A 13254-nucleotide genomic window follows, 5' to 3' on the forward strand; every position below is an offset into this window, starting at 1 on the left:
TCAATCAAACTCGGACTGTGGAAGAAGTGTGGTATTTACTGCAGGGAAAAATCTGTACAAGTGGACCTGCGCATCTCAATCTCATGGTGTTCAAGGGCCAACTGTATATAACACATCAAAACACTGTACATCTTAAAATTACACAACGTCATGCGTCGGTTCTATCTCAGGAAGACTGGAGGGGGAAAGGTGCCAAATACAACTGCTCTAAACTACCAAAGTATCCTTAGATAGAACTCAGCATTTTCCTTTTGTACAGGGGGGATCCACTGTTATGAAGGTCTGCAGTTTATACAACTTGGGGAGTTTTTCCAGCTTTATTGAGAAATAATTGACATATGTCACTGTATAAATTTAAGGCAGATGGCATGATGGTTTGATTTATGTATTATAAAATGATTACCAGAATAGGTTCAACTAATACCCATCTTCTCATATAGATGCAATAAAAAGGAAAGAAAAAAAGAATAAAGAGGAAAACTTTTTTCTCCTTGTGATAAGAACTCTCAGGATTTACTCTTAACTACTTTCCTATATATTGTAGAGCAGTGTTAACTATAGTCATCATGTTGTACATTACATCCCTGGTATTTACTTGTCTTATAACTGGAAGCTTGTACCTTTTGATCACCTTCTTCTAATTCCCCTTCACCTCCATTGCTGGTAGCTACAAGTCTGATCTCTTTTTCTATGAGTTTTGTTGTTGTTCAGTCACTAAGTCATGTCTCTTAGTGAACACATGGGCTGCAGTACACCAGGCTTCCCTGTCCTTTACCATTTCCTGGAGTTTGCTCAGACTCATGTCCTTTGAGTCGGTGATGCCATCCAATCATCTCATCTATGAGTTAGATTTTTTTTTGTTGTTTTTTTTTAGATTCCCCATGTAAGTGAGATAATATAGTATATTTTTCTTTCTGGGAAGCTCTCTTTAAGAAACAGAATACAGAACTTCCCTGGTGGTCCAGTGATTAAGAATCCATCTGGCAATGCATGGGACATGGGTTTGATCCCTGGTCTGGGAAGGTCCCACATACCACAGAGCAATTAAGCCTGCACACCTCAACCACCAGGCCCGTGTGCCTAGAGCCCGTGCTCTGCAAGAAGAGAAACCACAGCAACGAGAAGCCTGCACGCTGCAACTGGAGTAGCCTCCACCTGCCGCAACGAGAGAAAGCCTGCGTGCAGCAGCGAGGATCCAGCACATCCAAAAAGAAACTCAGTGAATACATGAATTTTAAAAAGAATACAGGAATAATTATGAATACAAACTTAGATGCTAATGTGACTGCTTGTTAGGAATGAGAAAAGAAATTGCAGCAAATTACTGAAATCATGAAAAATGAGGTCTTTTTCTTTTGAGGAATGATTATAAGGAAATGATTTCTGATTGTAACCTTGCCTCTCCTCACCACAAAGAACTGTCTACCTCTCCCGGTAACAACAAGGACTCAAAGAGGGCTGGTCTGGGTGAACAGCACTGATACTTAACACTGAATTAATTAGCATCTTTGTAAATCTGCCTCTATACTGCAAACTAGATTTCCTTTCTTAATTAATTAGCTAATGCATCAACATTTATTAGTTGGAAAGACAGATGATGATTAATCTTCAAGATTTCACAGCAGGTATATTCAAAATGGATAGCCAACTAGGACCTATCGTAGAGCACATGGGACTCTGCTCGGTGTTATGTGCCAGCCTGGGTGGGAGGGGGTTTTGAGGGAGAATGGATTCTGGTATGTGTGTGGCTGAGTCACTTTGCTATTCACCTGAAACGACCACAGTACTGTTAATTGGCTATACCCCAATACAAAATAAAAAGTTTAAAGTTCGAGAAAAAAAATAAGATTTCACAGTGGGGAGGACACTTCTCTAGGAGGGCGATGGTAGAAAGTCTCCAAAAGCAGATTCTGGTTTGCACCTTGTTTTATGTCCCTGGATGTGTTCCAGTGTCTCCTGGTTTACAGTCTATGTGAACTTGAGTAGAATTTGTATCCGACTGTTGTGTGAAAATTGTGCACGCTAAGTTGCTTCAGTCATGTCCAAGTCTGTGAAAATTGTACAAACCTTAATTATGTTGAATTGGTTCATGGTGCTTTTCAGGTCGACTATATCTTTTTACCTTTCTGTTTATTCATTCTATTCATTTTTGAGAGTTTGACTTTGAAACTCCAACTTAAAACCTTAACTTATCTACTTAAAAATAATTTTTATCATATACAGTAATATATAGTAATTTTTTTGTAATATACAGTACAACTGTATGTAACTTTGTATTTCCCAAGTCTCATCACACTTTCATAACTTATACAATAAAAAAAAGAAGGAAAGAAAAATGAGTGGATTCTGGTTCTCCTCGCCTCAAATATGGACCTACCACAATGGTTTTCTTCATCATGAGGATGGGGCAGAGCTGATTGATGTTCTGGGACTTCGGAGGCTGGGTCTTAAAACAGTTGTAGCTTCTGCCTGCGTCTCTTGAATTCACTCTTGGGAGGCTTCTGAGAGTCCAGCTGCAGTAAGGCCATGAGAAGCCGGAGCCACATGGAGACGCTGTGTGTAGCTGCCCGGGCTGAGCTCTCAGCTGATGGCTCCCTGTGACAGCCATTTGGACCTTCAGCCCCTCTCGTCTTCAGATGACGGTAACCCCCACTGACATCCCGCTGTGTGTATGTAGAGACTCCAAGGGAGAAGCTCCTAGCTGAGCCCACGCGGCCCACAGAAGTGTGCAAGATAATAATAAATTCTTCCATTAAGCTTCTAAGTCAACAGAGGCACAAAGGAGTGTGATGTCCCCCTTCCAGCCCCTCCTCCCTACAGGACTGGTGAGCGTGAACACGGGGCAGTGAGCCCTCTGGAGTTGGCTCCTTGGACCAACTCATCCGAAAGCAGCATCCGCTCCTCTTCTCCTGTCCGCCAGCAGGTAAATACCAGGGAGACGGCCCTCTGTGGGCTGGAAAGAGGAGAGCCTACAGTGGCCCAGGAGGTGAGATTAACGTGAGGGCCGGAGGTGAGAAACAGAAAGTCCGTTTTGGTCCGAGATCCAAAGCATGGTTTCTAGCCTAACTTTATCCTCACTAAAAAGTTATTTTCATCCCAGACTCCTGTGTCTGTTTTTTAAATGGGTTCAGAAAACTCAGAGGGAAAAAAGATAAAATTGTTTTTCTTCCTCAGACCTCAACAAGCAACCTTCTTCCCTTCTCAAGAACTAGAAAGCAAAGTTTACTTTTAAGTTTTTGAAAATTTCACTCTGCCTCATACTCCAAATCAAGGGTGCCTTCCATTCTCTCTTTCTCTGTCTATTTGGCTGTGTCGGGTCTGAGTTGCTGCACAAGGATTCTCTCGTTGTGGTGTCCGGGCTCAGGAGTTGCTCTGAGGCGTGTGGGGAATCTTAGTTCCCTGACCAGGGATCACATCTGCGTCCCCTGCAATACAAGGTGGATCCCTAACCGCTGGGCCGCCAGAGAAGTCCCTGCCTCAGTTCTTATTATTAACACACTGCTTCGTGAAACGCTTTTCTGACGTGCTTCCATGTGGTTTTCCTGGTCCCTGCCCTGACTCAGATCCTCGCTGCCACGTGGGGTCACTTGTGCGGTGGTCTCCCCATCTGTATCTCCCCACCCCTGCACCGCCATCCACAGGCTGCTATAAGCTAAGGCTTCCACTGCCTCACCCACCGACTACACTGCTCCCCGTGCTCAAAACCTGCTCTTGCCACCCTGGGTCCAGCTCAAGGCCCTCCAGGATAATGAGCCTGATTATAGCTACTGGCCCTTCAAGCTAATCTTCCAAACTCACTGATTCTGTAAGGCAAATTTATTTCACACCGACTTATTCCTGCTGCCTTATTTCTCTTGTTCTACTTATCAACGCCGAATATTCACTGGAAGGAGAGATGCTGAACCTGAATCTCCCATACTTTGGCCACCTGATGCAAAGAGCCGACTCACTGGGAAAGACCCTGATGCTGAGAAAGACTGAGGGCAGGAGGAGAAGGGGTTGACAGAGGATGAGATGGTTGGATGGCACCATCGACAATGGACATGAGCCAACCAAACGTGAGTTTGAGATGGTGAAGGACAGGGAAGCCTGGCGTGCCACAGTCCATGGAGTCACAAAGAGTCAGACATGACTGAGCAACTCAACAACTACTACTTATCTTGTCCTTCTTCAGATTAGATGGTTCTCTCTCCCTTCCCTGAATTCCCGTAGTCTCTCAGGAGTCAGGACTCACAGGGTTTGGTTGATTATTCTTTGGCTAGTCTTACCTTAGAAGTGGCCCAAAATTCCGATTCCATGAGGACACATTCCGCAGTGTGCTACTTGATAAACACTACTGGGCTCATGAGCTCTATATAAACAACTAGTGAGATTTTGTGGTCTTGATGGAATAGGAACTACAAGCTAATATTTATTATGCCAGATTCTGTTTTAAGTACTTTTTATATGTCATTTAGTTTGTTCCTTGGGTTCCTGGGCATAAGAATTCTATTGTCCTCTTTTTACTGAGGAGGAAACTGAGATTTAAGTAAAGTAACTTTCTCAAGGTCACCCAGCTAGCAAATAAAGAGGCAGAGCTTGAGGCCAAGACTTGATACCAGTCTGAGTTTCTAACCTCAATATCACACTGCCTCCTAAGGGATTTTTCAGGGCTCTAGGGGATCACTGTGGACAGAGACTGCAGCCATGAAGTTAAAAGATGCTCCTTTGAAGAAAAGCTATGACAAACCTAAGCAGCATATTTAAAAGCAGAGATGTCACTTTACTGAGGAAGGTTCATATAGCCAAAGCTGTGGTTTTTCCAGGAGTCATGTATGGATATGAGCGTTTGACCATAAAGAAATCTGAATGCTGAAGAACTGATGCTTTTGAACTGTGTAACTCGAGAAGACTCTTGAGAGTCCCTTGGACTGCAAGAAGATCAAACCAGTCAATCCTAAAGGAAATCAACCCTGAATATTCATTAGAAGGACTGATGATGAAGTTGAAGCTCTAATGCTTTGGCCACCTCATGCGAAGAACCGACTCACTGGAAAAGACCCTGATGCTGGGAAAGACTGAGGGCAGGAGGAGAAGGGGGCGACAGAGGCTGAGACGGTTGGATGGCATCACTGACTCAATAGACATGAGTTTGAGCAAAGTCATGTGAAGGACATAGTGAAGGAGATCGTGAAGGACAGCCTGGTGTACTCCAGTCCATGGGGTTGCAGAGTAGACATGACTTAGCAACTGAATAACAAAGGCCATCTTCCCACATCATTATGCACCAATATTGTTTTTTATGAATTGGCCAGACTGCAGAAAAGTACACCGTACAATAAAACATGCTCGTTCCCAAAATGGGATTTTGGCCTGGGTCATGAAAAGCTACTGAGAATCAGAAGACCGTAAATGTTCAGATGTCAATGTGAGACTTTAAATATTGTCCAGGTTTTCATGGGCGACAACAGGGGCAGTCTCCAACAGAATAGTCAATTCTTTTCTTCAGATGAGAGTGAACACTGGGAATCCCCCATAAATGCAAAGCCTTCCAGAAGCCGGTGGGTAATGAAGACTAAACCATGTACCAGACTGTATGCCAGGCAATTCTGCAGATGTTCTCATTTGCTTTTCTAAGCATCTCGTGAGTCTAGGCCACTCCACCCCACCTGCAGGCTGAAAGAACCTGTAGAGGTCACGGGTAACGCCAGTGCTAGGGTTGGAATTTAGATATTGGAGCCGAAGGTCTTTCTTCTTTTAGAGAATTCTGTTTCAGATGAAAGAAAAAAATAAAATCTGGGACTTCTGGTGGTCCAGTGCCTAGGACTCCAAGCTCCTGCATTAGGAGGCCTGGGTTTGATCCCTGGTCAGGGAACTAGATCCCACATGCCACCACAACTAAGAATTTTCAGGCTGCAAATAAAAGATCCTGTGTGCTGCAACTAGGACCCGGCACAGCCAAATACAGATAAATATTTTTTAAAAAGAAAGAAAAGAAAAAAAAAATCTAGAGGAAGACAACCAAGAATGAGCTAAATGAGTGATCCTGAGTCACAGAAAACAGCTGACTGGAATCCTGAACACCAAGGGGAGGAAAAATGAAGCCGAGAGAAAATCAGGCTCCTTGTGGTTCAGTCTGGCGGGGACTGGAGTGGGGGGGCCCTGCTGAGTTGATACAGTTGGCTTTTCAAACCAGTCCCCAGACAGAAAAAGATCCCGTTCTTCCAAGAGCTGAAAAGGGGCCTAAAGTCAACAGCGCAGTCTTGGAATGGAGGCCAGAAGGCGAGAAAGACATTAAGAGGAATCCTAGCTGTCGGGAGGGCCTGCCACAGGCCAGAAAGGGGGCGTGGTGTGGAGGACATCTGGAGGTTTAGGCTGCAGGCCCAGGACATGCTGCCTGAGGACCAGGTCACGAGGTTTGTGCTGGACGGGGTGGAGAATTGCTGGAAAGAAGGTGCTGAATGCCTCTGAATTCACCAACCCTTTCCTTCTCCACTTGAATTCTTTAGGGTGATATACAAAAGCCGAACAGTGATGAGCTTCGTCAGGCAAGAGGATGGAGACCTGGTGGGGGGGCGTTTCCTTTCTGAGAGGAGAGGCTCCAGTTACATGGAGAAAAGATGCTGTGGACCAGGGGAGGGTCAAAACACTTCCCTTTTTCGCGGAACAGGCCTCCGCTCGGTTGGTGGGGGCCTCTCATGGAATTCAGTTCTTCTTGGCCAGATATCCCTACCTTAGAACTTGGAAGACATGAGGGAGGCTCCGCAAACCTGGCGGCTGCTCGTTGGGTTTGGCAAACGCAAGATTTTTCCAGCGCCTGTGTTCAGCAAAACTGAGAATGTGTTTGGCTAGAAACCCTTCTCTAATTTTTAAACCCCTGTGCATTTTTTTTAACGTAAATTTGATCCACATGGTTTCGATTTATTTTTATTTAACTCATCAAATCGAATTAGGAGCTACAATGATGAATGGGAACAATGCTGATTTCCAAGAAGATTTTTGAGCCTTTTTTCTTAGAACAAAATCACATTCCAAACACCACCCACCCCCCAACCACACCCCCCCCCCCATTCCCCTCCCTGCAACCGTTAAAACTACCAGACTGAGCTGAGTTTGAAATTTAGAACCCAAATGTGAAATAAAGATCTATGCTTGGCAAAGATGAAGCATAGCAGAGGAATGTTCTTAGGAAGTCACGGTTAGAAAGCCAGCATAGACTTGGGGTGGGGGTAGAGACTGAAGACAGAAGGGAGTGGGTTCTTCTCCATTAGATAGTTTAAGTAGATCTACCTGGCTTTGGGGGCTCCTAACAGCAGCCCCTGAGCTGTTTCTCTAGGGTCTGACTTTATCACTACTACCCAGGGAAAAGGAACTTCTGCTCCAAGATTGGGGCCGGGGGTCCCTGGTACCCATCTCTCTTTCTTCTACACTTCTCATAGGAGTGGATTCAAGCTGCTCTCCCCACCTCCTCTCCAATCTTCCTCCCTGTTTCCTGGCTCTGGCTAAGGCCTCTCCATCTGGAAACATTTAAAATGTACAACAACTTTAATCTCGTGCAAAGGAGTCTTGAGATCTGCACTACATACCCATTAAGCTAAATTATAGGTGCACAATCTCATTTTGCACAATTCTGTCTGGCCTTGGTTGGCACACACGAAAAGCCATTCCTGTCTTTCCCAATTACTTTTTCTACCACACCATCATTTTCTACAACATCAGTCTGAAGCCAGCCATATTTCTCTGAGAATCTCTGGCCACTAACACCCCAAGACAGAGGTACTCTCTTCAGAGTCCCTTGAAACAGTCCTCAGGGGGGCCCTTGGACACGGCAAAAAAATCTCCTTAAATTCAGCTTCTCTCCCTACAGAGCCTGAGCAAATCAGACAAACTTGAGTATGAGTTAATACTCAACTCATATGAGTTGTTAGTTAATAACTGTACAGCCAAGGGGAGTCAATTTTCTTCCCCGAATCTCAATTTCCTGATCTGTAAAATGGGTATACTAACCATATATACCTCACAGAATTGTCGTGAGGATTTTTTTAAAAAGTATGTTGTTTGGCCCAGACTCAGTAATCAATAAATGTTACTTGTTATTGTTTTCATAAAGGTGCTACACTTTATTCAATTCTACAACTTTCCTAAGAGCACATACATTTTCCTAGAGGTTGCTGGTTCCCTTTTAAATCCTCCCCCATCCCTCATCAATGCTAAAACAACCACACCACTTCTCTGAGAATCAGCATCACTCCAGACAGGTAACATGAAGTTTCTGATCAACCGATGGATTTTTCATTAATCCTCGGGGAATCTCCCAGGGTGGCCCTCCTTGGGATCCAGAGTAGCACAGTGACTGGAAGATCTACAACCTAACTGCATGGAGAGATCATTTTTCTGAAAACCAAACTTCTCACTTTATATAGAAAGTATATGTGTGTTTACGTGTGTACTGGCGTGTGGAGGGTGAGGAGGTTTTCATTCTCCTTTAAGGAACAAAATGGTTAATTAGCGCTTCCTTAGAACACTCCCCCATCTCCTACCAAACACAGTCACACTTCATCGATTTTTTTTTTTTTTTTTTTTTGGTGGTGGTGGTGGGGGGAATAGAGAGGTGACAGTACCATTTAATATGCCTGATAAAGGCCTCGCTCTCAAGGGGGAAATAAGGATGCCCGTGAGTCTAGTATTGGGCTTCCCAGTTGGCACTAATGCTAAAGAACCCGCCTGCCACTGCAGGAGACATAAGAGATGTGGGTTTGCAAAGCAATCTATAGATTCAATGCAATCCCCATCAAGCTACCAATAGTATTCTTTACAGAACTAGAACAAATAATTTCACAATTTGTATGGAAATAAAAAAACCTCGAATAGCCAAAGCAATCTTGAGAAAGAAGAATGGAAGTGGAGGAATCAACCTGCCTGACTTCAGACTCTACTACAAAGCCACAGTCATCAAGACAGTGTGGTACTGGCACAAAGACAGAAATATAGATCAATGGAACAGAATAGAAAGCCCAGAGATAAACCCACATACCTATGGACACCTTATCTTCGACAAAGGAGGCAAGGATATACAATGGAAAAAAGACAACCTCTTTAACAAGTGGTGCTGGTAAAACTGGCCAACCACTTGTAAAAGAATGAAACTAGAACACTTTCTAACACCATACACAAAAATAAACTCAAAATGGATTAAAGATCTAAATGTAAGACCAGAAACTATAAAACTCCTAGAGGAGAACATAGGCAAAACACTCTCCGACATAAATCACAGCAAGATTCTCTATGACCCACCTCCCAGAATATTGGAAATAAAAGCAAAAATAAACAAATGGGACCTAATGAAACTTAAAAGCTTTTGCACATCAAAGGAAACTATAAGCAAGGTGAAAAGACAGCCTTCAGAGTGGGAGAAAATAATAGCAAATGAAGAAACAGACAAAGATTTAATCTCAAAAATATACAAGCAACTCCTGAAGCTCAATTCCAGAAAAATAAATGACCCAATCAAAAAATGGGCCAAAGAACTAAACAGACATCTCTCCAAAGAAGACATATAGATGGCTAACAAACACATGAAAAGATGCTCAACATCACTCATTATCAAAGAAATGCAAATCAAAACCTCAATGAGGTACCATTATACACCAGTCAGAATGGATGTTATCCAAAAGTCTACAAACAATAAATGCTGGAGAGGGTGTGGAGAAAAGGGAACCCTCTTACACTGTTGGTGGGAATGCAAACTAGTACAGCCACTATGGAGAACAGTGTGGAGATTTCTTAAAAAACTGGAAATAGAACTGCCATATGACCCAGCAATCCCACTCCTGGGCATACACACCAAGGAAACCAGAATTGAAAGAGACATGTGTACCCCAATGTTCATCACAGCACTGTTTATAATAGCCAGGACATGGAAGCAACCTAGATGCCCATCAGCAGATGAATGGATAAGAAAGCCATGGTACATATACACAATGGAATCTTACTCAGCCATTAAAAAGAATACATTTGAATCAGTTTTAATGAGATGGATAAAACTGGAGCCCATTATACAAAGTAAAGTAAGCCAGAAAGATAAACACCAATACAGTATACTAACACATATATATATGGAATTTAGAAAGATGGTAATGATAACCCTATATGCAAGACAGAAAAAGAGACACAGATGTATAGAACAGACTTTTGGACTCTGTGGGAGAAGGTGAGGGTGGGATGATCTGAGAGAACAGCATCGAAACATGTATATTATCAAGTGTGAAACAGATCGCCAGTCCAGGTTGGATGCATGGATGACCCAGAGGGATGGGATGGGGAGGGAGGTGGGAGGGGGGTTCAGGATGGGGAACACTTGTAAATCCATGGCTGATTCATGTCAATGTATGGTAAAAACCACTACAATATTGTAAAGTAATTAGCTTCCAACTAATAAAAATAAATGGAGAAAAAAAAAGAGAGAGATGTGGGTTTGATCCCTGGGTTGGGAAGATCCCCTGGAGAAGGAAATGGCAAGCCACCCCAGTATTCTTGCCTGGAGAATCCCATGGACAGGGGAGCCTAGCGGGCTACAGTCCATGGGGTTGCAAAGAGTCAGACATGACAGAAGCAACATAGCATGCACGAATATAGCCTTTAATGGTTTCCTCTGGCCAGGAGGACTTTTAGCAGTGATTCAGGGGTCCTAGTGTTGGCCAGAATAGAGGGAGTGGCCATCCATCAACATCCAGGGGAACTCAGACGCTCTGTTGTCGAGATCCTCATCATGCAGAATTGCTATGAAGGCTAAAAGAGACAGCTGCAAATGGGAAATAGTATTTCCACCAAGCTGTTCTCACTTGAGATCCTGGGTGATACTAGGACATGCGCGTTGTCTCCTATTCCTGCTATTCACTGGAGATTTCCTTCTGGTGAGACTTCCTGTAGCTGGGTATATTTTAGATGTCAACCTCAACCTCAGTTAAGGACTCTGAAGGAATCAGTCCTGCTCACAGCGCTGCCACAAGGCTGGGCCTGGGTGGCTGACTGTGCCCATTGATGGTTCTGGAGTGGACACAGTCTACAGGCTGTGAAGGCAGTTGGGACCTGGTAGAAAAGGTGAGTTGGGCCATTGAGATTCCTCTCTGGTAATTTGAGGGAGTGAGAAACTGGGTGGCCTGATAGCAGAGACCTATGGAGCATGACTGGTCTTAGAGCTGCCTTGCCTCCAGAATCACCTTCTCCTCCATAAAGCCTGGCTCTTCAAAGGTTCTCGTGGACCCCATAAATATCTCTTCCGAGAGTAAGAAAATAAGCACCTCCTTCTGAGTCAGCATGAGTGGGTTTCTGTTTCCCTCAACAAAAAGAGCCTTTACTGCAAACATAGCAGCCACCCTTGGGAAGAACATGCAGATGGAGCTATGTCTAAACAGTCTGAGCATTTCCAGAGGCACTGTTTTAACAGTTAATTACACAGTATGCAAACACTGCTGGGTCCCAGCTCACCCGGCCCTGGCTCTCCTCCACTGCAGAAACTGCAGACCTTCCTCTCTCTCCCAGCCTCCTCTGTAGCTAGGCGAGGCCAGGTACCACAGTCTGGGCCAACGAGATGCAAGTGCATGTCTACTGGGACAGAGGGGCGGCTCCCCTTCCTCCTGCCTTTTATGAAAACGTTACGCTTGAACCTGCGTTACCATCTTGCAAACACGAAGGGAAAAAAGCCAGAGAGATGTCACCCCTGGCACATCGGAGGTGGTGCACCAACATGAACAGCCACCAAATTCCAGCCTTCTTGGTATGTGAGAAAATACACCCATCAACTACTATTACTTAGAGTTTTCTATCACTTAGAAACAGTATCTTTTCTAAATGATATACCTTGAAATAGAACTTGATGTTGTTTACTATATTATAAGAAAAATGATCTTTTAAACCAAAGATATGAAAACTTGTTTTTCAGTTAACTTTTAAACATCAACTGAATCATACCAGCTTTCCAGGCAATTAGAATCTAAGAGGGAATAAAATATGTATGTAAATCACCATGCTATAAGCAGAAAGTGAAAACACTCTCCAGGTACCTGGAGTACGGGGAGGCGTGACTTCCTGTTGGGGGAGAGGAAAGCAGGAGAAGTATTTACATTAAATCCTAGAGATAAAAAAGAGTCTGGATGCTTGGAGATGAGGGGGAAGGGCATTCTAGGCGGAAAGAATAGTTTGAGCAAATATGGGAAACTAAAGATCATATACCAAAAATAAGTTCATTTTGGCTAGTGTTAGGGGACCAAAGATCAGATTTTTTTTTTTTCTAAGTTGGACCAAATGATAACAAGTCCTTATAATTTGTTATAATAAATTATAACAATGCCAAGTGAAGGAGTGTGGGCTTTATTCTCTGAGCCTTGGGGTGTTGTTGAAGGTTTCTGAGCAAACAGGTGTCAGAGCAGCTGTTTCGGAAAACTGCTCTGACGGCAGTACGTGGGCTGGACTGAGGAGGCAAGGGATGCCATAGGCCATGCAGCCATCTGGGCAGGAGGTGATGGAGAAGGAACCAGGACGGCTGAAGTGAGAGCGGAGGGGAGAAGGGGGACAGCCGTGAGAGGCCATGCAGAAGCGCGTGGGACGTGAGCTGCCCACTGCCTGGATGTGGGGCGACAGTCAGGGCAGGGGCAGAAAACGTGTTCTTGTACAAAGAGAAATAAAAGCCCCGGTGGTACCTCTGGAGCTGGAGACAAGAAGGGTTTGATGTAGATGTTGGAGTCATGCACCTTCAGGTCATGGTCCCCGAGTCCCCTGGTCACTCCAATGGTCGCCATCACACGGGCCTAGGGGTACAAGCAGAGGGCCGTCAGAAACGCTGCCGCCAACAGGGAAGGCACGCCCGCCACGGGCTGTGAGGGCCGCAGTCACGTTCCCATCCCCACTGCCCCTGGCCGTTCAGTTCTGTGCGTAGTTGTTTTCGAGGACGAGCCCACCAAGGTTACTGACATACTTCAGGAGTGGCTTTTCTACCAATTACCTGCATTTGAATGGGCTGCTGCTGTCTCTTCGCAGACACTGGAGGGGTTATGTCCAATAAACTCAATACAATACATCCATGATGTCTACAGCTACTGAAATCAATTCAAACCAAATCCAACAGGATCCGTCATCCATACATCCCCCATCGGTCCATCTGTCCACCCATCCATCCATCCATCCATCCATTACCCCTCCTCATCTAACCATCTGCTATACACCCATTCTTCAAGTATTTACTGAATACCAGCTATGTCTCTAGTTCTGTGATAAAAG

At 44.3% G+C, this 13254-nt stretch overlaps 1 protein-coding gene across 1 annotated transcript in view; it reads right to left on the bottom strand.

Annotated features, from left to right (window-relative positions):
* PPM1H (protein phosphatase, Mg2+/Mn2+ dependent 1H) overlaps positions 1–13254 on the bottom strand; it is a 290096-nt gene that overhangs the window by 34786 nt on the left and 242056 nt on the right. Inside the window, exon 8 of the mRNA XM_043447515.1 lies at positions 12678–12785. Within this exon, the coding sequence (XP_043303450.1) occupies positions 12678–12785 (108 nt within the window). The remainder of the gene's footprint in view (positions 1–12677; positions 12786–13254) is intronic.

Source organism: Cervus canadensis, chromosome 25 (genome assembly GCF_019320065.1).
Source record: "Cervus canadensis isolate Bull #8, Minnesota chromosome 25, ASM1932006v1, whole genome shotgun sequence".
In the NCBI taxonomy this organism is placed as follows: domain Eukaryota; kingdom Metazoa; phylum Chordata; class Mammalia; order Artiodactyla; family Cervidae; genus Cervus; species Cervus canadensis.